This window comes from Podarcis melisellensis, assembly GCF_964234715.1.
Source record: "Podarcis melisellensis genome assembly, chromosome: 6".
Taxonomy (NCBI): domain Eukaryota; kingdom Metazoa; phylum Chordata; class Lepidosauria; order Squamata; family Lacertidae; genus Podarcis; species Podarcis melisellensis.
The window spans coordinates 6,537,526-6,564,866 of record NC_138538.1 but is presented as its reverse complement, the minus strand read 5'-3'; the positions used below and the strand labels follow the sequence as shown (position 1 = coordinate 6,564,866).

Here is a 27,341-nt window from a genome sequence, read left to right as displayed (position 1 = left end):
AGAGCACGCCAGGCACTCCTGTCTTCCACTGCCTCCCGCAGTTTGGTCAAACTCATGTTGGTAGCTTCGAGAACACTCTCCAACTTAATACCCTTCAACATTTCTCCAATGTGGCACAAAGGGCGGGAGAATATGATTAAAAGGTACATGTAATCTTTGGGATGTGGGGGAAGTTTATCAAATGCATGGTAGTCAAAACAGATTGACGATTCTGTCCAGAGCACTAGAACTCTGGGTATCCCAATGGATTTTACTGGGAGTGGATTCAAGACAGACCAATGTACTGCTCACAAAGCAATATGGAATTTATGTAGATTTATCACCAGGGTTCATCTAGTCCAACCCCCTGAAATACTGGGATCTTTAATCCAATGTTGGGCTCAAACCCACAACCCTGATATTAAAAGGCTCATGCTCTACCAACTAAGCTGTCCTAGCAGTAGACCACTGTCCCTGTCTTAGATAAATCTGTTTGGTTTTTTAAAAAGAAAATGCATGGAGGACAGCTCTGTTCAAAGCTACTTAGCCATGCTGATGAAGTGGAATCTCCACGTTTTCAGGCAGCATGGGGAACACCAGTTTGTGGGTCATGTTGGTTTGCGAATTTCCTAGAGCCTTGGTTTCTAGTCTCATTGAAATATACTCGGCGTCGAGAGTGGATTTCATGCTCTTTATTCAGCTCATAGTGGTGAGGAGGGATGAATGTTTCCCCAAAATATCTGCTTTATATACATTATTTACACAATGGGCTGCACGTGATTGGCTAATTCCGGGATTCTCCTGTAGGCCAACTTGTGGATTCACTTCCACCTGGAGCTGGATTGGGTGGCTCCTGTGGACCAATCATACTGCTGCATTGTTCTAGGACCAATCAAACTGCTGCATTTTGGGTCCTATTGTTCTAGGACCAATCAGACTGCTGCATTTTGGATCCAATTCAACTCAGTACATAACAACCATGTTCTCTTGTGCAACTTTCAATTGCTGTAATGTATCTGCAAAGGGATTTTCTTTACAGTGTGCCCATGATTCAATGCATAGAGAATCCTGTTTGGGGGGCGGGGAGTAGGACTGTATGACCTTCAGATTCCCCTATCTCTTTTTACACTTCAGCTTGCCATGAAGATGAGAGCAGGAGAGCTGCGGCCCATCAAAATGATTCCTTTATATCTGCATTTAAAAATTGCAGCACCGTTTCCCTAAAATTAATGATCAGGAAATGCTATTTTGCAGTGGATCTTATATTGGATTATTATTTTTTAGGGGGTAGGGAGTCCCCCCCCCCAAAGAAAATCTTACTCTATGGATGCCATGGAAACAGCAGCGAGTACCAAGCTGAATGCACAACAGTTGTTTCTCCATACCAAGCAACTCCAGCAGGAATAGAAATACGTTGGGGGAAGGAGAGGAAAATATGTTTATTTTTGCAAAACATAAAAGGTGGAGCTTGGAAGCGGATTGGCAGGCTGGCTGCAATATTTGCCATATTTAGTCTGTTCTCCAACTGGCAAATGTACAAAACAGCTATGGAATCCCAGCACACAGAGGCTTGACGTGGCAGGCTGCCTTTTCAGATCATGTCAAATCCTTTCTGACCCATCCCTCTACCAAAAAACCTTCATTTTTTTAATTTTTAAAATAAGTTTCCCCCACCCGAACCGATTACGGCAGTGAGTTCCTGGTGTCTTTAAGTGAAGGTGTTTTAGAAGGAAAGGACAACAATGAACATGTTATTTTATTTTATTTTATTTAAACGGCCTTTGTGGTTCCACTGCTTGGAAAGGGAGAATGAATGTTCACATCCATGGATATTCCAAGATCCTCCTGTGCTGGCAGGCTAGAAAGATGCTACGAAACCAATTCAAGGAAGCAAAAGCGCCTGGCTGTTGTACGTGGCTTTCCCTTTCGCCTGCTGGATGGCTATTTCATTTTTTAAACAAAAACAAAGGCAACCAATGGGGTTTTGCTCTCACCTCTGCCCTCTTTAGAAGGAAATCCTGCTGGACCTAAATCTGCAAATTATGCATAGTCATTTGGCCCTGATTTCTAAAGAGGGACTTTGATGTTATAATAATAACAATTTATTATTTATACCCTGTGAAACTGGCTGGGTTTTCCCAGCCACTCTGGGCGGCTTCCAACAGAAGATTAAAATACAATAGTCTATTAAACATTAAAAGCTTCCCTAAACAGGGCTGCCTTCAGATGTCTTCTAAAAGTCAGATAGTTGTTTATTTCCTTGACATCTGATGGAGGGTGTTCCACATGGCGGGCGCCACCACCGTGAAGGCCCTCTGCCTGGTTCCCTGTAACCTGGCTTCTCGCAGGGAGGGAAGTGCCAGAAGGCTCTCGACACTGGACCTCAGTGTCCAGGCAGAACGATGGGGGTGGAGACGCTCCTTCAGGTATACTGGAACGAGGCCGTTTAGGGCTTTAAAGGTCAGGACCAACACTTTGAATTGTGCTCGGAAACGTCCTGGGAGCCAGTGGAAGGTCTTTCAAGACCGGTGTTATGTGGTTTCGGCGGCTGCTCCCAGTCACCAGTCTAGCTGCCGCATTCTGGATTAGCTGTAGTTTCCGGGTTTTAGAATTGTTACCTGGGTGCAGTGCATGAAGAGCCTCATCTTTCTGTTAGGAATTTTGATTACAGTGGTACCTCTGGATGCGAACGGGATCCATTCCAGAGCCCCGTTCGCATCCTGAAGCGAACGCAACCTGCGTCATTTTGAGCGTCAGCGCATGCGCGAGCAGCGAAACCCGGAAGTAACGCGTTCCGTTACTTCGGGGTCGCCGCGGAGCGTAACCTGAAAATGCTCACCCTGAAGCATATTTAACCCGAGGTATGACTGTACTTTGTTCCTTTGCAACTGTACATGGAACATGCATGGTGGGGAGAGCAGGCACAGATGCAGCGAAAGGCAGGGGATGCAAGCCAATCTGCCTTTGCCAAAAGCTGTGTGGTCTCCCTGCACTTCTCTGCATTTTCTTGCTCACAGTTGCTGCCCTACCCTGCCTGGGAGTGATGGTGCAAAGTCCCAATTCAAAAGTCTCTCCTGGGATTGAAGTGGGTGCTAAAAGCCCAAGCCAGCCATGGCCTTCCCCCCCCCTTCCACCCACTTAAAATGCCTTGAGCGCAAAACCTTCCCCTTGCCAGAGACCCACTGGGCCTTTCCCCCAGTGGCCGTTGTGTGCCCAACCTCACGTAGGCCAGCAGATTCTTCTTTTCTTAACCCTTCAGCGTTTGCATCTGCTGGCCAGGTCGTTCGCTCCATTCTGTAGCGAGCTTGCTCTCCTTTCTGACATGCACCCAGTGGGCTGGCACACACCCCCTCCCCCACAGACGCCCCCACAAGAGCCCAACTGGGAGATGGGCCCCACCTCTCCCCAGATCTTCCTGTGTGGGTGGCCGGCAGAGGGCAGGAGGGTCTCTGCTGCTCAGAGGCCAGCAACGTTGCTACCCGCAAAGGAAGACGAGGGAATCTCGAGGCAGAGTTCTCAGCACCCCTGGCAAATGTCAATTCCCAGAGGAGCCATGACTATTATAAATGTGTAGTGGAGATAAACCCTAAAAGGTCTGGTGCATGGCATCAAACGGACAACCACGAAGTTGAAGGGCGAAGCACGAGAACGAAGCCTGACCTTTACCCCCTTTCCAGTGCCCAGCGCTTCCTAATGGAGGTAGTCCTCATGAGGTTCTTATTCGGTGTGCTTTGTTGCTCTGAATCCATCCCCCTCACACACCTTTCCTTTGCAACACCTCTTCTGAGGCGTCTTGCCGTACAGCCTGGTTCTGGGAGAAGATCTGCTTTGAAACTGGTTTCATTGTCAGCCCCAGCCCAAAAGGAACTCCTTATGGGTTGCGCGTCTCGACTAAGAATTGCCCATAGAATTTTATTCCATAGACATAAAGCTTCGGTTGCAGTGGTTGCGAATGTGGCTTCCTATGTCTCCCCTCCTCTGCCTAAAAGAGTGAGGCAGACGTTCATTTCAGCTTTTGAGAGAGGGGATGAGAAAGGAAAGTCGGAAGATGCTACCATACGCTCAAGACGAGACACCTGGCCAAATTTCTTTTTAAAAAAACCAAAACCAAAAAAAAAAAAATGTTTAATACTGTTCCAGACCCTCACAAAATACTGATTCAGGATGAGAAACTCCAAAGGTGGTCGAGTCCACATGAATTCTCCATCCGGCCCCCTCCCAGCCTCCAACCCCGGCTGCTGCTCTTTCCAGAGGTGTGCAGGCAGCCGGGACCTCCTCTCCCCGGATGATGTACAGAGCACAAAGCAAACTCGGCGACAAAAACAGTACAAAAGTTGCTGGCGGTGTTGGGGGGAATGTATGGCAGAGATCCGGCCCAGCGTTGGCGGCTGCAACTGATGCCCTGGTCCAGGATGTCTCAGCAGAACTGCAAGAAGTTGGTAGGATTGGAAAGAGTCAACCAAAATGCCTCTGATTTTACCCCAAAACACAGAAGGAGCAGAGAGGGCTCTCTGCAGAATGACCGGATTTGATTTTCTTGCTGCTACGCAGTATTGGCAAGGGAGGGAAGGAACTCGGGAAGACAGAGAGGGCTGACAGGGCAGGGAGAATGGCCTGAGAGTTGTGGTTTTTTAAATTAAAAAAAGTCACACCCTGCCTACTGGAATCCCATTGCAGCCATTATGTGTCATGGACTATAAACCTTTTAGGCTGCATGCCGAGGTCAGACTGAACACAGTACTTCTGTCTGCCAATGTGATGCCTTCCATATGTTGGACTACTACTCCCATCATCCCTGAGCACTGGCCGTGCTGACTGGGGCTGATGGGAGTTAACAGTCCATCAATGTCTGCAGGGCAATGCATTGGCTAGCCCTGCTGTAGACAGAGAGAGAGAGAGAGAGTCCTCAATTAAAGATAACAAAGAGACTTAGCCACAGGAGCTCCATTAAAAGTGGTCTCAACATTACTGAAAACACAAGTTGGGTCACTGCGTAGCAGCAAACACAGGCCAATCTGTAAACAACAACCCAGTTCAGATGATAAGAGTGTGTGTGAACTATAAAACAATTATCCAAACAGCACGGGACAAGATCTGTATGATCTATGCATATTCTCCAAGTGTCTGAAAGAGTGCAAAGCAACACTGGAGAGCTCATCCTACGTTGTTCGGGGAATTGTTTTATTCTTCACACGTGCAATTTCATCCGGAGAAGAGGTTGGTGGAAGACTCCATGATGGAACTGCAGGTTTTGCCCTTAGGTCAAATAAATAAAGGGAGTCAGGCATGCTTACCTTCCAGCGGTTCCCACACTCATTGCACACAACAAAAGTGGTCATTGGCTCGTCTGAACTGCGGGTTTGCACCTGTGTTGAAGGAAGGAAACCCTGAGGGTGAGTGGAATCTGTACTGCTGGTCTCCAAGGCTTGCCCTGGAGCAATCTTTCCACATCACCTCCCATCATCAGCACTTGCTTGTTTGTCCGCCACTCGTTTTGGAACTGAAAACTAGTGCTCTAGCCAGCAGCAGCTCCACAAAAACTTGTTCTGAGGATTTTGGGGAGGGGTGAGAAGGTTTCCCCGCTATTAGCAAAGCTACCAATTACAACCCGTCCTGATGTTGCCAGCGATGGAAGAAGACCCAAACAATCCTCTCACTTCCATCAGTAGAAGCGGGCAGCTGCATCGTCCTTTCCCTCAACTGGCCTGGTACAAATCTGGGCTCAATCCTGACGGGAACTGATCCTTCCACGGAGAAGCAGAAGACCCTCACCTCTCAGTGGATTTCATGAAATGAGAGGGTGTTCAGGACCTCGAGAAGCAAACCAGCAGGTCTTTCAGGGTGCCCTGTGCACACCTGGAGCCTCACCTGGGTGTAGGTGCAGTTCTTTTTCTTGCACTTCCCGCAGGTGAAGAGGTCGGTCTGGGTCCCTCCCGTCTTGGCCATCTGATGCTCCCGGATGGCCTCCTTCGTCATGGCTTTCCGGATTTCTTTCAGCTCGTTGCTGGCCATTTCCTTTCAGGGAAATAAGATAAGGGCACCCGCTCAGTTTGGCTTTCTCTCTCTTTTTTTTTAAAAAAGGATACTGCTTTATTTAGAATTCAACAATAACAAAGGGAAAAACTAAAGTAATTGCTACATCAATTCATTACAATTAACCAATTTTAACAATATATAAATAGTAATAGAAAAATTACACAACATCACTTTTAACTTACTGAAGTTTTCATATTACATTTTTATCTCTTTATCTCTCTCTTAACAAATCAAAAAGAGAAAGACCAAGAAAGGAGGCACACAAAAAAGAAGAGGAAGAAGAAGGGGGTGGAGGAAAAAAGGGGGGAGGAAAAAACAAAACAAAATAAACACATTTGACTTCCGATTAGACTCATTGTGTTATTATTTCTACTATTTTTTCACACACAGTTCCAAATTATTGTATTGCTTTCTTTGTTTTCGTCAGATATCAAAAAATATTATATTTGTTGTTTTACAAGGATCATTCTATTTCTGCCAGGAGATATTTGTTATTGTAATGTTTTTTCAGATACTCTTTAAAGATTTTCCATTCTTTCTGAACTTTCTGTTTTGGATAACCTCTAATTCTCCATGTGCTCAGTTTGGCTTTCTTAATTTTGCACACTAGCGAGCTGCATTTCCGTTAAACATGTTCGAAGACACTCCATAATGATCTTTTGTCCCACACGGTCGTCAGAAACCGTGGAGCAAATGAGCTCCCCCTGAAAGAGCTATGATCTTAACCTTTTTGATTCCACTGGCCAGTTTTAAACAACAACAGAAGCTTGAATAAAAAAGAGTTGGGAAGACACTGGCGGTGATGGGAAGAGGCAGATTAAAACAAGGTTTGAGTACGCCACAAGGGGGATTGGGAAACGCTCTGCTGTGTTTGATTCTGTGTTGTTACCATCACTGCAATTTCTCCTTGTTAAAATTGTTTAAAAGATGCACACGCACTACCAATCAGTGTCTCTCCTTCCCTGCTTTACTCAAGCTTCTGCTGCTGTTTAAAACCACTTTTCCTCTTAGTGGGGCAATGGTCACACACAGAGACAGACCCCTCTTCCTTGCCACCAAGGCCTTCCCTTAAACCCCCTCCCCACACTTACAGCAGACACGAGTTTCCTCCTTCCAAGGAGAATAAAATACAGAGCAAGAAATTCAGTGTGCTGCTACAAACGTCCCATCAGTACAAGCATCTCTGCTTGCCTCATGGAGACACCTCCTCTCGTCCCTCTGCATGTGGCTCTGGGGTTCTTGCACCCACCCCAGAGCCAATGGGGGGGGGATGCAGTCTGGCTGAGCTAGCAGAAGTTCTTGCAAGGGCTTCCACTAGTGGGAATCCAGGCCCAAGCCTCTACTGTGAGTCTCACACCTTAAAATACATACCACATTTTTTGCTCTATAAGACACACTTTTCCCCTCCTAAAAAGTAAGGGGAAATGTGTGTGCGTCTTATGGAGCAAGTGCAGGTGGGAGGCTCTGCTCAGCGCTCCCTTTAAAGAGTGCGTGGAGTGTGTGTGTGGCTCTTAGGGGCTTTTACCCAAGGCGGAGCCTTCATCTGCTGTCCTGGCTTATGGGATAGCCACGCAAAGCTTCTTGAGGGCAGGGAAAGCCTTCATCCCGCTGCCCTGAAGAGGCTTCGCCCAGCTATCCCAGAAGCCAGATCCCTCTTGCTGTTCTGGCTTCTGGGATTCAGATTTTTTTTTTCTTGCTTTCCTCCTCCAAAAACTAGGTGCATCTTATGGTCTGGTGCGTCTTATAGAGCGAAAAATACAGTACTTTATCCTTTTAAGTTTTTCTCCTGAGGATGCATGTCAGAGCTGGCCCAAAGCATTTGACCCCTCTGCAAAGGCCTTTCCCCTCCGTTTATAGACAGTAATTTTAACCCTACACTGGATATTCTTCCTTATCAACGGCAGCCGTTCAGAATTTTTGTAACAGAACTGCATCTTTGTAAGATCAGGCTGTTTAGTAGACTGGGGCAAGTCTCAGTGGGTTTTTCAGGCTATGCAACCGTCCATCTCACCTCTGAGGTCATCACTGCAATTTGCTCTGCACTGATCACTCCACACAAGACATTCTTTCGGAGGTCAGGATTCTTGGAGTCCTTGAGGTTGGAGATGCGGCTCCTGACCCGGTTCTTGTACTTCAAATCTGTGTTCTTGACATCTTGGTATATAAGTTCAAAAGCCGTTAAGGAGCACCACTGTCAGGTTGCCTTTGCCCCAGCTCCAAACATGCTAGCCTGACAGTCCAAACCAAGGTTTGGGTATCATGGAGAGCTCTGCATCAGCAGAGGAGTCCTAGGACCCTGAGGATGGAAGAGATCACCTTGGAGTCCCTCTGCCAGGCACCTTCAAAAATTAAGAGGGGGGAGACTGCCAAGTGACCAGGAATCCTACATTCCCTGCTCCTGAGGTTTCCTAGCCCACATTCTCCTCTCTGGGAGCTCTCTCGGCACCTTTACTACAACACCTTTACTACAACATGTTAGGGTGTGAAACCTAAGATGCTGGCAAGTTAGCAATGTCATGTGACTTTAAGTAGTCAAGCTCGTTAAGTTGTTAAGTTGCTCAGTATATAAAGAGTGTTTGTTTTCTCTGCCTGCGGGGCGTGAAGCAAAAATGTCTGAAAGCTCCGGAGGTGTTTCTGTTATCTTTCTGCAATAAACCTGTCTTTGGAAAGACAGGCTTCCCTGTGTCGTTATTTCTTTGCTGCTGAGACTCTGAAGCTTGTACTGCAACAAGAATCTCTGCACTGGACTTAATTAATGCTCTGCAAAGAGAACTGTTGCTGGTTGCGCAGTGGAAGCGTTTACTGGACCAGTACACAGACTCTCTTACAACACCCTTCACAGGACAATAGAGAACCCATAGCTCAGCGGCTGGGAACAGGATCCAGCCTAACCCCCACAGGCCAAATTTGACTCCCCATCTGTCAATCGGCTGATATTACAATGATGGCAGGCGACGCGGCGCTTTGGAGGCCCGACAAACAGCTGATTGTTACTTGAAAGAGTCGTGCAAACCTCTTTGCCAGACCCTTACTAAGAGCCCTGCACTGCCTCGTGAAGTCCCAACAATCAGCTGACAGTCTGTGCTTCGGAAGGAAGGTGTGTGTGTGATGCTTCTGCAGTGCCACCAACCGGCTGATCATCAAGACTTTGGAAGCACTGAACATGGGATCTGCTGGTCTGGGATCTGAACTTGGGGTCTGCAGCACTTCCAGAGCCCCAGCCCAGGCAGCTTTTGATCTACCCACATGACACCAGGTGATTGGCAGGTGGGTGTGGCTTGATCAAAATGGCTTGGTGGGCCAAATTATTACAGTCATACCTCGGGTTAAAGACACTTCAGATTGCGTTTTTTGGAGTTGTGGACTGCCGAAACCCAGACATACTGGAACGGGTTACTTCTGCGTTTCGGCAGCCGCGCATGTGCAGAAGCACTAAATCGCACTTTGCACATGCGCCAAAGTGCCGAAACACAACTCCCGCATGCGCAGACGCGGGTTGCGAACTCTGTGGGTTGTGAATGTGCATCCCGCATGGATCACGTTTGCAACCCGAGTGTCCACTGTATTATTATTACATTGTAGATGACTAGCCTCTCAAGTTAAGCTCTCCTGCTGAACTTACTCTTATCTCTGGCTCCCAGGGCGTCCGGCTCCACTGCCATTCTGTCATTTTCCTAAATGTGAGGGTTCTTGGTAACCTCAAAATCCTCCCAGGATTCTTTGGGAGGAGGCCCTACTAAACTGCTTTTAAGTGTATCATGCCATAGAGAGAGTTTAAAGTGTGAGGATTGGGAGTTTGCCTTTGAAATAACGGCTGCCCAGAAATCCCCTATGCCTCCTTTCCGAGGCTACAAACAAAGCAAGGATATATTCTTCAATCTGGCCTGCAAGCTGCTCGCAGTCGGCACCGATGGTCACGTAGTCATCTGTGAAGAAACAAGAAAACTGAAAGGTAGCCTAGACTACATTCCCTTAGCAAGCCGTTGCCTTCACATTTCGGCACCAGGTTCCCACTGCACTGAACCAGAGACTCACATTTAATGCAGTGTGCCCATCGGCGCCATTTGTCTACATACAAAATTATGGGGTTGGACTAGATGACCCCTGCGGGTCCCTTCCAAGCCTATGATTCTGTGAAAGCTCAGAATTTACTAGTGCTCGCTGTGAACACCAGCAAACACGGGCTGTTTTGAAAAGGGCACAGATTCAGGAATGCAGGGAAGACAGCCCTGATGGAAAGGAGAAGAGGTGAGGGAAAGACTCGGTCCTTTGCTCCTTACTGTCCGTCTGCAGAGCGGAAGTCAGCATTTCTCTGCATTTGTTGCGCACCGTATCGCACGTGACAGGCACTGGTGGGAAGGTGGTGATCTTGGGCGTGGTGGGGGTCTTCGGTGGGTCCTGCCTTTTGGCGGAGCTGGAAGAGAAAGGAAGCTGGTCAAAATTTCTCTGCTCATTTTGTGAAAGTCTAGGAGGAAGGTGGGCTTGCAGCTGGTAAAGGACCCCTGGACGGTTAAGCCCAGTCAAAGGCGACTATGGGATTGCGCCGCTCATCTCGCTTACAGGTCGAGGGACCCGGTGTTTGTCCAGAGACAGATTTTTCCGGTTTATGTGGCCAGCATGACTAAACCGCTTCAGAACATGGTGATGGAAACCAGAGCACACAGAAACGCCTTTTTACCTTCCCGTCACAGCGGTACCTATTTATCTACTTGTACTGGAGTGCTAGGTGGGCAGGAGCTGGGACAGAGCAACAGGGATTTGAACCGCCAACCTTTTGATTGTGCAAGCTCAAGAGGCTCAGTGGTTTAGACCACAGCGCCACCCGCGTCCCAGTTGGAGGGGGGGCTCTGAGTGAGAATTCAGACCAGCCTTTGACGTCCTTGAACCATCCAACTGATTTGGATTGCATCTCCCTGACTGGGGCTGATGGGAGTTATAGCACTGGTTTGGCAAAGGCTGATTTTGAGTTCACACAAGCTTTGGACAATCCAAAACCTTGAGAAACCAATGCAAACAGATGTAGAGTTTCTTAGCTGTAAACTTTTCTCCGCATCCACTGGTCAAACAACTGCCGAGTTCCTTTATAGTTGTGGTGTCCATCCTAGCCTCTTAATTTGTGCTGCACTAACTGTACTTCCAGACACAGCACAAAGGTAGCCTTATTATAGCACAATATTACAAGGTAGCCAACACCCCACATTTCTGGAACTGGAACCAGTTCAGAACGTGCACAGCCTCTCCTGATTCAGACATTGCAGAAAAATACTGATGGAGTCTCACCCCAAATCTCCTAATAATTGCTTTCAATGATTTCATCTAGATCAGGGGTGAGGAATCTTTCCCCCTAGAGCTTACACGCAATTGAGCATTTTCAACCATGAACAGGTGTTCTGGAAACAGCGTGAAGCATATTTCTAAAAATAATTTTATTATTTATATAACGCCCATCTTGACTGGGTTGCCCCAGCCACTCTGGGCAGCTCTCAACAATAAATCTCTCTCTCTCTCTCTCTCTCTCTCTCTCTCTCTCTCACACACACACACACACACACAGAGTTTTTTAAGAAGAGCATGGGTGGCCATGTGGAGGAGGAGGTACCCCAGGGCTAGGGATGGGATTGCTGAGTTTCTGCAGCCTCTTCAAACTATTCCCAGGAACTTTTGGGGGCTGGCCAGGTTCATGGCATGCTGCTAAAATGACCAGGGGCTCAGAGGTCCCCTCCAGCCAGTTGTATGGCTTGCACTGAAGCTTTCTGTGCACAAACAGCACAGCTTTCCGGCTGCACAACAGAACATCACCTTTCCCATGCAGTTCCTCCTGTGCCCTTAAATTTGATCTGTAGAATCCAGAGACTCCCATGGAGCAATTTTGGGGGTGCACTTTTGGGGGACTGTAGGAGGGAAAGAGAAAAGCGAGTTCCTGTTGCATGAGCAGAAGTCTGTTTGTGCAACGCTGGATTCTGCCCTATGGGTATATCTGCACTACAGATTTTTAAGTGACTTAATCAGCATTACTTTTTCCCAGGGAGTCCTGGGAAGTGGAGCACTGAGCAGGTCTACGGAGGAGATTGTAGAGTCCTCTGCACGCTCATCAAACCAGCTCCCAGTATGAAATCAGAGAAGTCTCCTTGGCAGGTATGCTCTGCAATTCCCTCGCCCACTTCTGCTATAGCCATTTTTGCTTTGTTTCATTCCCACAGAAAGCAGGAACGTGAACAAAGGTCTGTAAACATTTATCCCTCTTGCAAACCATGTCAAGAGCTCCCAACCTGGGGACCCCCTCCCACACTCTCATGGCACCTGGGATGAGATTTAGAACACCCCTGACATGCTTATTTCTTTGTGGCATCAACATTAGCTCCCATCCTTCTCCTGGGCATAGTCGGCCAATTGGTGCCAAAGAAGGACAGAACTTTTTTTATGTATGCTACAACAGCAGCAAGAATACTTATCGCAAAGTATTGGAAGACAGAGGATTTACCCACTCTGGAAGAATGGCAGATGAAGATGATTGAATATATGGGATTGGCAGAAATGACTGGCAGGATCCGTGACCAGGGAGAAGAGTCGGCGGAAGAAGATTGGAAGAAATTCAAGGATTATTTACAGAAATATTGTAAAATTAATGAATGTTAGAATGATGTCGGATAGAAACTAAGTGGTTTCCAGCTGTAATGTTTTAAGTGATATGGGTGGGGGAAGGTATAGAAATAGGTTAAAACCTATCGAAAAGGATTTGCTGAACTAACAATTTGAACTGGAATACAAAAAAGGGAGGTATGAGGAGGTCGGGGAAATATGTTAATGAAAAACAAGTACTGTGAACTTTATGTGTTTTTAACTATTTTGTATTTTTTGTTATTTTTCCTTTTTTTCCTCTTTTTGATTTTCTCTTATTGTATTAACTTTAAAAACTTTAATAAATATTATATATATAAAAAAAAACATTAGCTCCCATCCTAGAATCATGAGAGTTGGAAGGGACCCTAAGGCTCATCCAGTCCAACCCACTGCAATGCAGGAAAATGCAAGTTATCCCTTACAGGGATCGAAACTGCAGCCTTGACATTACCAGCACCATGTTCTAACCAACTGAGCTACCCAGTTGCATTAATCTTCCCATTCATCAGGTGTCGTATAGTTCCACCTTTGGCAGTGAAATGAGCGCAACAGGTTCTGTCTCTGAAATCTCCAGATAGGTTTCGGTCTCCCGTCTGAAACTGCAGAGAGCTGTTGTCAGTTAGTGTAGTCTATATCTGGCTTGCAGGCCAGATATAGCCTTCAGATGGTTCCCACTGGCCCGCACTTTATCCTCATTCCCTCCACCTTTAACGTCCCCCCTGTATCATTTCCTGCTGGTTGCAGAGGGATTTCTCTCCCTCCCACCCAGCCAGCCAGCCAGCCAGCCAGCCAACACAGAAATGCAGCAAATTGCAGGAGCAAAGGCCTAATCCTGATCAGGATCATAGCCTGTGTGGAGGTCATCCTTGCAGGGCTTGCTACCACCACCGATCAGTGGCGGCAGAAGCTTTGCTTGTTGCTTAGCAGCCGCATCTTTACCTGTACCATACCTGCCGTCACACGTCAGGTGTGGGCCAGGTGGACATGGTTTGGGCAATAACAGCTTTACAAATTTAACCCTGCCAGGCCTAATTTGGCCTGTGGACAAAGGTTCCCACTGCTGCTGTATAGGGTAATGTCTCTACACAGAGTGATCTAGTATCTTCAGTCATGAGGGCAACCAGCTGCCATAGGCAACACCACTGAAATATGATGCATCGGAACCGGGCAAACTAAGCCCTTTGACAGCACTTTCTTCCCAGTGAATGGGTAATTTAGAGGAACAGCCAACATACTGTGACTAGTGGACTGCCATCTCTAGAAACCAGTCACAGCATCAACCCTCTGCAATAATCTCTCAATACATTAGAAAATCCATCTGTTGGATATCTCGCACAAACCTAAAAAAACACAATTTGTTACAGAGACCGGTTTGGATACTTGAGAGACTTAGCCTTCTCTGTTGACTAGCAGTTTTAAAAGATGGCACTTTTACAATATATCTATGGTATTCTGACCTATATTTGCAGTGTTTCCCATTTTATTCACAGTATCTTCCGTAAACTCCTTAGGAATGTTTGTCAGAAATGTTAAGAAATATGTAACTTTCTAAATAAAATGCGCAGGAGACATCACTACGATATCCCCGTATACAAAAAAAGCCTCCACTTTCCCCTATGTCCCACTGTAATCTCTCTGTAATCCATGGCCTCATGCTGAGATAACAAAGTTATACAGAGCTTGTTTTGATGGCTGAACCACAATCCATGTGCTTTGAAAGCAATTGCCGGGCAGCTGTAAGAAAAGGCTGCAACAGATCTCCCAATGGGAATGTCAGGTCCCAGATTACGGCCACCCAAAAGCAGTAATTTCCACATCGCTTTCCCTGGAGCCCTTCCAATAGCTTGGCTGGAACCTATAAATGCTTATTACAACATCTTGCCACCTTCTGCTATCTCAAGTCAGCACTTCTGTTTGAATGTCCATAAAATGATATGCTCAAGGAAGCTACACATGAATGGCTGTCACTCGATTTGGGCAAGTGTAGGATTGGACCATAAAGAAGGCAGATTGCCGGAGAATTGATGCTTTTGAATTATGGTGCTGGAGGAGACTCTTGAGAGTCCCATGGACTGCAAGAAGATCAAACGCATCCATTCTGAAGGAAATCAGCCCTGAGTGATCACTGGAAGGACAGATCCTGAAGCTGAGGCTCCAATACTTTGGCCACCTCATGAGAAGAGAAGACTCCCTGGAAAAGACCCTGATGTTGGGAAAGATGGAGGGCACAAGGAGAAGGGGACGACAGAGGACGAGATGGTTGGACAGTGTCTTCGAGGCTACAAACATGAGTCTGACCAAAGTGCGGGAGGCAGTGGAAGACAGGAGTGCCTGCCATGCTCTGGTCCAGGGGGTCACGAAGAGTCGGACATGACTAAACGACTAAACAACAACAAAGGACTGGTACTTCAGCTCCGAGCATGAAAACTTTTGTTGCTTCCCAAGGACAGCCGGGCTACTCATAAAGCCAGCGTTCCAACCTGGTTAGAAGAACGCTGCTGCATTGAAAGCCTGTGTAGTTTGGATGGACTATCCATAATGATATGGGCAGGATGCAGAATTGATCTGCCTACATCGCAAACAGTTAAAAATGTCTCACTACACTTTTCTTTATGCCAAGACACAGTGGATGGGTGTGGCTCTTGAACCAGTTTATCTGCTAGTCGATCAGGGCTTGATCAGACCAGCGAATGACCCTGGGTTTTTCCACCCACCTTTTATTTTGGCCTTCCTCTACCATTGCTCAATTGAGCTGCTCTATAGGTCTCCAGGAAATTAAAAGACACCTGCTTCTTGGGAGAAAAGCAATGGCAAACCTAGAAAGCATCTTAAAAAGCAGAGACATCACCTTGCCAACAAAGGTCCGTCTAGTTAAAGCTATGGTTTTCCCGGTAGTGATGAATGTTAGTGAGAGCTGGACCGTAAAGAAGGCTGATCGCCGAAGAATTGATGCTTTTGAATTATGGTGCTGGAGGAGACTCTTAGAGTCCCATGGACTGCAAGAAGATCAAACCTCTCCATTCTGAAGGAAATCAGCCCTGAGTGCTCACTGGAAGGACAGATCCTGAAGCTGAGGCTCCAATACTTTGGCCGCCTCACGAGAAGAGAAGACTCCTTGGAAAAGACCCTGATGTTGGGAAAGATTGAGGGCACAAGGAGAAGGGGACGACAGAGGACAAGATGGTTGGACAGTGTTCTCGAAGCTACCAGCATGAGTCTGATCAAAGTGTGGGAGGCAGTGGAAGACAGGAGTGCCTGGCGTGCTCTGGTCCATGGGGTCACAAAGAGTTGGACACGACTAAACGACAAATAGGTCTCTAATTTGCACTTCCTCTCCACCAGGGCTGGGCGTTTCGGCTTTTCAACATTGTGCTTATCATCAGCCAAACATCACGATATAGTGACAAATCGCGATGTTGAAAAGCAAAGGGAGGAACAAGCTGCGTCAGCCCCAGAGCCTGTGAGGCGCCAGGGTGTAACCACCTCAACTCTATCGGCAGGAGTGGCGGCAGTTTCACCTCCAGGCGCTGGCAGCAGAGGGACTTGGGAGCGACGGTGGTTTCACCAGCGCCATTGCACTCTGGGCCTCAAACCAGTCCAATACATCACCCAGGCCTACTCTCCATTTATGGCACCCTGATCCTCATTTGATTGGAAGGTGGCAGCTATACAGAGTAGCAGATGGAGATTTCAGCCCCATAGTTTGATCACAGCCAACAGAAACAATATCTTTTCTTTTCTTGATTTTACAGCGTGCAAGTTTTAAACAAACATTTCCTAACACTTCAAGGCACATGGGAATTGGCGTTCCCTGGCGTTCAGAGGAGCTGTGGTTTTTAATTAAAGTAATTTGGGACAGAGGAAAACTCAAAACACACAGCTGCATTTTGTCTCAAGAAAGCCCAGTGACACTTTTCTCCTGAAGCAGTCAAGTAAGTAAAGGCTTAAGCCTGAATGATAGGTGCAAGTAATGAGAGTGCTGCTACCCTACAGACCAACATAGGAGCATAGTTCAATGAAGCTAGTTCAGTGAAGTGGCTGCCCCTATGGTTCTGACCATTTCAACCTCACCAACACAATTTGGAAAAGGAAGGGTTACTTACACTGAGATAGTTGGGCATGCTCAAACCTCATGAGGATCATGTCCTTCTACAACTGATGTCTACCAGTATGAACCCAGCCTAGACATCCTCTGAATATTTCCCAACCTGACAAACTAGGAAATGGAGCAAAATAATGGAAAATCTCAACTTCTTTCCTTCCTGGTTGAACAAAATTTTAGGTTCTGCCCCCTGTCACTGTGGAGAACAGTCTTAAGCTATAAAATCAGTGTCAGGTAAAGGGTCAAAATCCAGAGAGGTTTACAGAAGGCACCCAATGAGGAAGCAACCGCCAGTAGCTCTGAAGGCCGCACATCTCGTGTCCAGGAAGAAACACATCACCCCTTACTGCAAAAGTGTCACTTGAGAATGGGCCTCATATGGAGGGCTGGTCATTTCCGACCCCTGGCTATTAGGGCTGTGTGCTGGATTCGAACGAGGCCAGAGTCAACTCAGGCATAGGTGTCAGTCCTTAAGCGCTGGAAAAGTCATGTAAAGGCAGCCACAATTTTCACAGGTCAGGTTGGATTGGCCCAGAGTGATCTGTGGTTGGCAGGGGGGGGGGGGGAAAGACCTCAGGCAGGAGGAACAGGCAGGTTGGGCACAAAGCCACATGAAAGAGGCCAGGACCTACACTGGTTAAGGTGGGCCCAGCACCACAACTCTTCTTCCTACCTGACATGAGCCCATCCCTACCTATGCAAGGACAATGCCTCTGTTCAAGAGTCGTTGGATGGAGGCATAGATCCTGTGGGGTTCAGGTGCTGCTTAGCAAGAGGCTTTCCTGTGGGAAAGCAGCTTATGAACCAGCAGCGCCACACAGAATTGGATCCTCCCGCTTAACAGCTGCTAAGGGTAGGGTCTGATCCTCCCAGAGCCAGTCCTGTATGGTGCCATGCGCCACCCATCTTTTAAAAGGTTTCTTATGGAATGAAAAACCCAGTCTCGCCCCCCAACCCTGAATTGCTTGGGGATGATTTTAGGGTGGGGGGCTCCTGGGGTGGGGAAAATCACCCTGATCCAGGGGCCACAGGGCAGATTGCTATTAACAGTCTGGAGAAGAATGGTATCAACATAACCTGGAGCTGAGAAGTTGCGGGATTGTTGCATGCCATACACTTTCTATTTAAATAGAATTTTGTCCCATTGTTCCGCTGCAGCTGAGGAAAAAAGGACAACTTCTCTTTTGGTGTCAAAACTAAGTGGAAAGTGAAAACGGGAAAGAGTCTTGTGGCACCTTAAAGACTTAACAAATATTCATGCATATTTTTATTTTATACTATATATATTATACGCACACATCTGCTGAAGTGAATTGTAGTCCATGAAAGCTCATGCCATAATAAAATTTGTTAGACTTTACAGTGCCAAAAAGCACTCTGTTGCTTAAGCTGCAAGAGCCTAATACAGCCCCCCCCCCTCTGGGTAAGTGCACTTGGGGGAGGGAGGAGAGTACAGGTTAATACGTGGGGGATGGGGCAGAACCCAACACAAAATAAATCAACAAAAACGGAAGTGATGTTTTTATTAATAAAGGATGAGCATGAGAGAGAATAAAGGAGGAATGAAGGTGAATCAAATAATAAACAATGGTAATCAAAATAAACTCACAAAAGCCACTGAGTTTTGTAGACATTTATTTTTTTCCATTTACAACTATAGCATTAAAAAAAACACAATATGATACCACACTGATAGTTCTATCTGCAACCACTATTTTCTATTCCTCACCATCATGAATTAAGGGCAGCCTTAATTTGACTATACCAAGATCAAAAAGTTTCCCATTCCAACAGGCCAAGTAAAGAAATCAAAATTAATACCCAAAATGGAACGTTAGGGCGGGAAGAGGAATACGAGGTGCAAAAGTGCCACCTCTGGCTAACCGGAAACATTATTACCTTTGGTCTCTTGAGTCGCCACTCTCCTTTGAGGAGGAAGTTGGCAAGGAGGAATTCTTTTTCTTCTCGTCACTCTTATCCTCTGAGGCATCTGAATGCAGGGGAAAGGAGCAATGGCAAAGGAAGCAAGAAGTAGAAAAAGTTAAATCAAGAGGAACTGCAATCTTCTCTGCAGGGCATATGCCCAAGGCTGCCTGGCGTTTGATCACCCTTAAGTGAGCTTCTTTAGTGGCCCGGCCCTATAAAGTTCTAAAGCAACTGTTCCTAGGACAGTGTGACTACTTGATGTGGCCACAAATCGGATTGCCCTCCCCCTTCTGCTCCAGGGCCAGTCATCTGTCACATGACCCTGCTACACAAAGCAGCCGCTAAGACCTCAGCTCCCATGTTTCCTCATGAGATGCCACACTCAGAAAACAGCTTTAAACTTTAGGAGCAGGGCAACTGCTGTGACTCAGCTTACACACTCAACTAGCGCAATTATGTTCTATCAGCTTTCCCACTGCTTTTGCTGCGGGCACAAAGGTAGTTTTGTCACTAAAGCAGGCAGAGGAAGCCCCAATCCCCACCTACATGCTCATTTCAGCAACCTATGAGCCTTTGAGAATCAACCATGGGCACAAGCAAAAAAGAGGAGAGAGAGACGAGTGGACTGTTGCTTCCCTCCCCCCTTGACAGCTGATTGACCCCCACTAACGGCCACATATAACTGGGGTAGACAAATCCTTGCTCCCGTCTAGGAGGGCTTATCTTACGTTCTTGAGAATCTATCCAAACATGCTTAGCCCCTCACCAAGGAGTTTCTTCCAGGCCTTGATAAGCGATTTGGCAAGTGCGATCACATCTTCATCTGTGCTTTGCTTCCGGAGTGCATTGACAGACATCCCAATGCGAGTGGACTGCAGATCGTGAAGGAAGAAATCACCAGGTCATCATATGACCAGCTAGACTGAAATCTCCACAACAAGGAAACCAGTGGCCCAAACAAGTCGAAGCAGCAATAATTAAAGGCTAAGACCAAATCTCAGGTCGCACTAGCTTTACTCCATGAAACAGTAATTGTAATGCTGTGTGCTTTATAACCCTCTTATCATTCATCACAGCAAGGATTCTCCCCTCCCCTCCTTACCGCATAGGTCCTTGATTTTGTTCTTCACGGCTCTGGGACATCAAGGACTTCTTACAACTAGAGACAGGACACTGTACGACATAGTCCAAACACTAGAGCCCAGAGAGTCATGCAAAGGAACTGATAAGCAGCAGCGTCAGGAGAAAAGAAAATAAGCACTCCTTCGTGCAATTTCTAGTTCAGTTAAGGAATTCATGGCCACAGGATGAAAACTAGGAGATGGAACTTTTTTTCTGGCTCAGGAAAAAAAGAGAGAAGCCAATACTAGACTTATATGACTCTATAAGTCTAGTACAGTGGTGCCCCGCAAGACGAACGCCTCGCAAGACGAAAAACCCGCTAGACGAAAGGGTTTTCCGTTTTGGAGGCGCTTCGCAAAACGAATTTCCCTATGGGCTTCCTTCGCAAGACGAAAGCCCATAGGGAAATCTCCAGGGACAGCGGGGAAGTGCAGCGCGTCTTCCCCACTGTCCTCGGACCTCCTCCGAAGCCTGGCGATGGGGCGGAGAGCCCTCCTCCCCCCGCCAGGCTTCGGAGGGCTTCTCCGTAGCCTGGCGATGGGGCGGAGAGCCCTCCTCCCCCCGCCAGGCTTCGGAGGGCTTCTCCGAAGCCTGGCGATGGGGCGGAGAGCCCTCCTCCCCCCGCCAGGCTTCGGAGGGCTTCTCCGTAGCCTGGCGATGGGGCGGAGAGCCCTCCTCCCCCCGCCAGGCTTCGGAGGGCTTCTCCGAAGCCTGGCGATGGGGCGGAGAGCCCTCCTCCCCCCGCCAGACTTCGGAGAAGCCCTCCGAAGCCTGGCGGGGGGAGGAGGGCTCTCCGCCCCATCGCCAGCCTCCTCCGAAGGCTTGCGGTGGGAGGAGGGCTTTCCTCCCCACTGCCAACATTCAGAATGCTGTTCTGAATGTTGGCGGTGGGGAGGAAAAACCCTCCTCCCACCGCAAGTCCCGGGAACAGAGGAGAAGCGCTGCGTGCCTTCCCCTCTGTTCCCGGACCTGTCCTGAAGGCTTGCGGTGGGAGGAGGGCTTTCCTCCCCACTGCCAACATTCAGAATGCTGTTCTGAATGTTGGCGGTGGGGAGGAAAAACCCTCCTCCCACCGCAAGTCCCGGGAACAGAGGAGAAGCGCTGCGCGCCTTCCCCTCTGTTCCCGGACCTGTCCTGAAGGCTTGCGGTGGGAGGAGGGCTTTCCTCCCCACTGCCAACATTCAGAATGCTGTTCTGAATGTTGGCGGTGGGGAGGAAAAACCCTCCTCCCACCGCAAGTCCCGGGAACAGAGGAGAAGCGCTGCGCGCCTTCCCCTCTGTTCCCGGACCTGTCCTGAAGGCTTGCGGTGGGAGGAGGGCTTTCCTCCCCACTGCCAACATTCAGAATGCTGTTCTGAATGTTGGCGGTGGGGAGGAAAAACCCTCCTCCCACCGCAAGTCCCGGGAACAGAGGAGAAGCGCTGCGCGCCTTCCCCTCTGTTCCCGGACCTGTCCTGAAGGCTTGCGGTGGGGAGAAAAGTCCTTCTCCGCACCGCCAGCCTGGCAAGCGGTCTCCATAGGAACGCATTAATTGATTTTTAATGCATTCCTATGGGAAACCGTGCTTCGCAAGACGAAAAACTCGCAAGACGAAAAAACTTGCGGAACGAATTAATTTCGTCTTGCGAGGCACCACTGTATTGGCTTCTAGGCATAGCAGACACAAGGACAGTCTCCATGATCAGAGGTAGGATTCTGAGAGACTGCTGCTGTTGGGGGTGCCAGCCACTCTCATGCCCCCTGGGTGGATTAGATGAGCCTGGTCTGATCCACAAAGGCAGGTTGTATTATCAGTTCGGCTACCAAACACAGACATTGCCACCCTTTTTTTGGCCCAAGGGATGCAGTCGCCAGTAGCCAACCATCCAGGGGTATCATGTCAGAGCCTCTTGCTCCTCCTCAACTGACCTTTGTTGAGCAACCGGGGCAGGGTTGCTCCTCCTAACTCATTAAATCCAATGTCTAGGTAGGGAGCAAGTGAGCAACTACATTTTTTTTCTTTTTGTTGAATCTACCAAAATTGGGAGAGGATCTTGGGGGGGGCACCATATTAGGCCCCTGGGTCACACACCTGGCGATGGGAGTGCTTGAACTTGGGATCTTCTGCCTGCTCTACCACTGAGCTATGGTATTCCAATATGTGACCGTGCGGCCTACATGAAACAGACTAGCAGGTGTAGAGGGAGAATTCAGGCTGGCAGCAAGATAAAAGACAAATGGCATCCATCGGCATGAATTACCTGCAGCAAATCCAGAGTTATTGGCATACTTTTCAGCTCCTTCAGCAAATCCATTGCCCCTTCCTGGAAGGAAAAGGAATTCAACAAATTAACAGAAACTGACAAGCGAATTAAGTCCAAATTGCTTCTATGTGATCATCAGATAACAGGCACAGCAAATTAAGAACGGGATTCCTCAAACAGGCCAGTTGCGTCCAAAATCCTTTCTCGAAAAGAAAGATCCCCAGCCGAACCAGCAATTTTTGTTGCAGATGACTGCAGATGTAAACTGTGTAACTTTTCACAAATCAAGATAGATTCCAACTTTTTCCACTGTGAGGGGATTTTCACTCTGGCATGGATCAGTATGTGGCTGAAAATGCAGTCATTGCAGCGTAGGAGAAAAGCATGTTTGAGATATTCATTACATGTATATAATTAAGAAAATATTTCTGCACCAGCAAAACAAGCTGGAGTTTCCAAACCCAAAGACATTTGCATCTGTCTGGATGAGGAGAGAATCACCAATGCCAGCCAAATGGAAGGCTGGATCCACAAAAAGGGCATGGTGGGGGTTCACAAATACCAAACAAAAACAAAAAAAAGCCCTCAAATGATTTATAGAAATTTAGAAAATGAAGTTAAATAAAACCAGAGATTTTAAATGATCTTTAATAAAGCACCTGGTACCCTTGAATCTGTTCCTCCGCCTCTCAATTGATGAAGGAATCTGCACAGGCTGATTTTTTTCAATGCTAACCATACACACATCAGCCTGGAATCTATCAAGACTGGTCAGCAGCTCCTCTGCCCGTTCCATCAGACAGGGACTGACTTGCTCAGTTCAAAGAGTAAATATTCTGGACTCCTAGAAAAAGCAAGCTCTCTAGTGACCAGCTGCAAAGGCAGGGAAAGAGGCCTAACCCGACAGACTCACTGGCTTTTGATCTCTTACTCTCCATAAAGAGGGTCTGTTTCATCTCTGAAAGGGATGCAATCGCCAGAACAATCTGACAAGGAAAGAGGCCATGGAGAGCTCAATCTGAGCAAAGCTGCAAGGCCCAGGAACTACAGCAATATCCAGAATAAACAATCTGCTCTTTAACAAAGCTCAGTCCCTTTTCAGCTTTCTTAAAATCCATTTGAGCCAGGCCTCCCAGAAAAAACACAGGGAGGGCCAATTTCTGCTTTCACTGAAGGGTTTTTAATCACTTCTTTGAATAGCAGTATGGCCAAGATAACAGTAATATCCAAGAATTGGCTTTATTCCTTACCCATGGGCCATTCTGACCCCACATAAGGCAATCCAAAAGACAAAGGCTTTTTTTGGCCACAGAAATTAGGCCAGTGAAAGATATATTGGAGCTCATATGCTATTTTGAGCATCTTTGCAAAATACAATGTGTATTGCAAGAAAATGAAAACTTATTGTGACTGTTTGTATTTAATAGTTTAAAACGTTTATTTTGTACACTGCCCTTGAATCAAGCCTGATGAAGAGTGGTATATGAAAATCATTTAAATAAAACCAAGCCAAACAAAAACAACTCAGTCTGATTGCTACAAAGACAGCAGGAGGACTCTCTGCTGCTCTCAAGGAGGCGGGAAAGACTGGGAACAATTAGTGCTGGAACAGTACGCATTCCTTGTATAAAGCAGTTGTCTGGGAAGGGAAAAAAATCTGCATTCTGCTCTCTGCATGGAAAGGAAATTCTAAAAAGTGGAGCACCCAGAGGAATAGGACAAGAGAAAATAGGGTGTCCTGTCCACTTTTAGTTCTGGGTCCTGGCTTCAGTCCTTTCCTGCCCAGCCCGCCACTTGTTACCTTGAGGGTCTAGGGCCCTCAACAGAAAAAAAGGCTCCACAACCCTAGTCTGGCTGTTTTAAGAAAAAGCTAGCACACATTTGAAGCACCTACACTCACCGTCAAATCTATACTGCTACTCACGTTTCTTCTCTCATTCACAAATGACTGCCAACTGTACAAATCAACCAACTTTGGAATGAGAAGTGCTGTCCAATCAATCCCACAGCCTGGAGTTTAGACACCCAGATGTAGCCCCTGACATCTAGAAACAGCTCTTTGCCAAACCTGCTAAAAAGTATGCCTTATTACTTGAAGAATGGGTTCAAGTGGAAACCAACTGCTGAGAACAGAGAAATGTTGGTGTCCAGACATGGGCATGTATGGATTAAGGTAACTTACCTCAGGCAGCTCCACCTGCCATTTCTCATCTATGAAGACGTACAGGTCTTATTTCAGAAAGCGCATCATATGCACGGATCTTTTTCAGTCTGTACCTGAAAGTCAGTCTCTGCTTCAAGGCATGAATTAAAGGGCTGAAAGAGATCTGTGTATTCTTTCTCTCTTTATGTGCAGCATTGTGCACTACAAGGTGAAGAAGCGGGATTGCAGAGGCGATGAGAGCAGACGCAGCAGCCCTCACCCTGTATGAACTGCTTTAAATCAACAGGAGGAGTCATAGCTGTCAACGTTTCCCTTTTTTAAAGGGAAATTCCCTTATTCCGAATAGGATTCTTCGCAAGAAAAGGGAAAAGTTGACAGCTATGGAAGGAGTCTGTGTCCCCTTGACATGTCGTGAGACTACAGTTCGCATCTGCCCAACCAGCACAGTCAGTGGCCAGGGATGATGGGAGTTGTAGTCCAAGTAGTGCATAGGGGGCCTCAGGCACTCTCCCAACATCAGGAACCTTGAAAAGAGAAAGGGGGTGGGATTTTCTAGGTGGAGCTTACAGCTGATCAGAGCTGTACCACTTCAGCTGGGGGGTGGGGGGAGCTCACCTCAGTGAAAGCTCACCTATAAAAACGCCCTCCGCTTAAAACGTACACATAAGCAAATCCTGGCACTGGCTATTCAAATTAATTTATGTTTGTACCAGTAGAGTGTTCCATCTCAGGAGCCACCCCCCCCCCATGCCTGAAGTGGTACAGCCCACACTGCCTGAGCTCTCTCTCTCTTAGCCTGACCTACCTCGCAGGGTTCTAGTTACAGGTAGGAAGCCGTGTTGGTCTGCCATAGTTGAAACAAAATAAAAAAAAATTAAATTACTTTTAAAAAATCCTTCCAGTAGCACCTTAGAGACCAACTAAGTTAGTTATTAGGGACGCGGATGGTGCTGTGGGTTAAACCACAGAGCCTAGGACTTGCCGATCAGAAGGTCGGCGGTTCAAATCCCCGCGACGGGGTGAGCTCCTGTTGCTCGGTCCCTGCTCCTGCCAACTTAGCAGTTCAAAAGCACGCCAGTGAAAGTAGATAAGTAGGTACCGCTCCAGTGGGAAGGTAAAAGGCCACATGACCCAGAAGCTGTACGCCGGCTCCCTCGGCCAATAAAGCGAGATGAGCGCCAGAACCCTAGAGTCGGCCACGACTGGACCTAATGGTCAGGGGTCCCTTTACCTTTTTTAAGTTAGTTATTGGTATGAGCTTTCGTGTGAAAAAGTGTGCATGCACATGAAAGCTCATACCAATAACTAACTTAGTTGGTCTCGATGCTGCTACTGGAAGGAATTTATTTTATTTTGTTTCGACTACCTCGCAGGGTTATCGCAAGGAGGAAAAGTTGCACAACAGCCAAGGATGGGCAGGATACAGATGCAATAGGCCTGCATAAAATGAAATGAGCATATGCAAATGAGCACTACACAGGTCCTTATTGAAGAAGAAGAGAAGGGCAACCCTTTCCAACCAAGGGAGGGGGCGTGGCGAAAAGCAGCATGCAGAGCAGTAGGCGGGCGCGAGGGCGGAGCCAACTGCCGAGGAGCGCGAGGAGCGGTGGGCGGAGCCTTCACTACCTGCAGAGGGGCAAATGGCGATGCGGGCTTCGGCCGGCGGGGCGGAGCTAAAGGCTGGGAAGAAGAAAGCGAGGGAGCGTCGGGGAGGCGAGATGGGCGGGGCCACGTCTCCGCGGGGTGGGCGGGGCTAACTCCCTCAGGGCGGCGCGGGGAACGTTGTGGGCGGGGTTAAAAAGCTGAAGGATGGGAATGCAGAGCGCGGAGGGACTGGTGGGCGGGGCCAGTTCTTCACGAGACGCGGGCGGACGGTCGCCATGGAGACCAAGGGGGGGGACGCAGGGCGTCCGCTCCCTGGTCAAAACGGAAAAACGGGGGGGGAGGGAAGAGAGACGTTACCTGAGGAAGCTGAGGCGAAAGGCGGGGCTTTTTTGAAAAAGGCAACGGGAGCGCGCGCGCGCGCGACCCACCGAGGGGCGGGGCTACGACGCTCTGTGTGTGTTTGGGGGGAATCTTTCAGTCAGCGGCAGAAGAGGCTCACTCACCGCGTTTTTCTTGGCGACCATCTTGTCCAGCCGCTTGGCGATACGCACGACCTCCTCCTCCCCGCCCATGGCCGCCGGCTGCTCGGCTCGCCTAGGGCGCGTCGCGATGCGGCTGAGGGAGCCGTGCCGCAGTCCGGCGGGCCGCGGTGAGGAGCCGACGAGCTCGCACGCCGCCGCCTGATTCCGCCGTGCGCGCCGGCCCGAGGCACGACGGGAGACGTAGTCCCGTCGCGCCTCACGGGCCGCTTCAAGAGCGTGGCTCGGCGCGGGCCGGCTGCACTACCGCTCCCAGAAGCCAGCGCGCGCGGCACTGTTTTGGTCCGCGATGCATTGTGGGAGGTGTAGTTGGGCGCTTGGCGGTCCGCCGTGGTCGGCGGCTGAGAGGAGGACTACAAGCCCCATCAAGCGCCTCGGCACAGCGGCAGCTCCGAGCGGGTTGTGCGAGGCTGAGGGGAATACTAGATAGAAATATTTCGGGCGAAGACGACGACGGCGCTGCTGTGTTTAATTTATGTTGTGTGGCTTTCTACCATATGTTATAGCGCAACCAATAAAATTATTATTTATTTAACAAAAAGGGGGAAAGAAGAAGCACGGGGGGGGAGGGGTGTGGGAACGAAGCGTCCGTGAGGAGATAAAAACGTGAAACTCAGCCCACAAAAGAAAACACGAAAAGGCATGAAAGAAAAGCACGGATATAAAAGAATAGGGCTCAGGAAAAGGTGGTCGAGGGCCGCACAACCTGACGGGGTTTTTTATTTCGTAAAATGTAGATATCCTTGTGTATTGTCATAAAATAAAATGATTAGTAAAAACCCATTAAGACATTCAGAAAATTACGCCAAGAAGGCATGTATCCTCTATTCTCAGGCAAGCCAGTTATGGAGGGATCACGAATAGGCCCTGCAGTGTGGCCTGATCCAGGAAACCTTTCCTATTGGTGAAAAGCATTTGAGCACTCGGGGGAATTCAGCACATTGTGAAGACGCAACAACAGTGAGGAGTTTCAGAGGTGCCTGTTGCCAGCCAGAGCCTGGGTC

At 48.1% G+C, this 27,341-nt stretch overlaps 1 protein-coding gene across 2 annotated transcripts; it reads right to left on the bottom strand.

Moving 5' to 3' along the window:
• Window positions 1-4,064: 4,064 nt before the first annotated feature.
• TCEA2 (transcription elongation factor A2) lies at window positions 4,065-26,475 on the bottom strand. 2 transcript variants are annotated; one of them, XM_081917259.1, is made up of 10 exons: window positions 26,302-26,475; window positions 22,027-22,089; window positions 19,431-19,536; window positions 18,638-18,728; window positions 10,296-10,429; window positions 9,885-9,941; window positions 8,027-8,181; window positions 5,848-5,994; window positions 5,274-5,345; window positions 4,065-4,405 (listed from the first exon to the last, which is right to left on the bottom strand). In XM_081917259.1, the coding sequence occupies exons 1-10, from the start codon at window positions 26,368-26,370 to the stop codon at window positions 4,397-4,399; spliced, it is 903 nt and encodes a 300-aa protein (XP_081773385.1). In that variant the 5' UTR covers window positions 26,371-26,475; the 3' UTR covers window positions 4,065-4,396. The 2 variants fall into 2 exon arrangements, with proteins under 2 accessions (XP_081773385.1, XP_081773386.1); XM_081917260.1 differs by lacking the exon at window positions 26,302-26,475 and adding an exon at window positions 23,954-23,977.
• Window positions 26,476-27,341: the final 866 nt, after the last annotated feature.

What these genes read in the sequence shown, in the direction of transcription:
- TCEA2 (XM_081917259.1), bottom strand. Translation starts at nt 26,370, where the DNA reads ATGGGCGGGGAGGAGGAGGTCGTGCGTATCGCCAAGCGGCTGGACAAG. An exon ending in TTCCGCTCTGCAGACGGACA is followed by an intron (nt 9,942 to 10,295) that starts GTAAGGAGCAAA and finishes GTTTCTTCACAG; the next exon opens with ATGACTACGTGACCATCGGT. An exon ending in TGCAGGCCAGATTGAAGAAT is followed by an intron (nt 8,182 to 9,884) that starts ATATCCTTGCTT and finishes CGGCTTTTGAAC; the next exon opens with TTATATACCAAGATGTCAAG.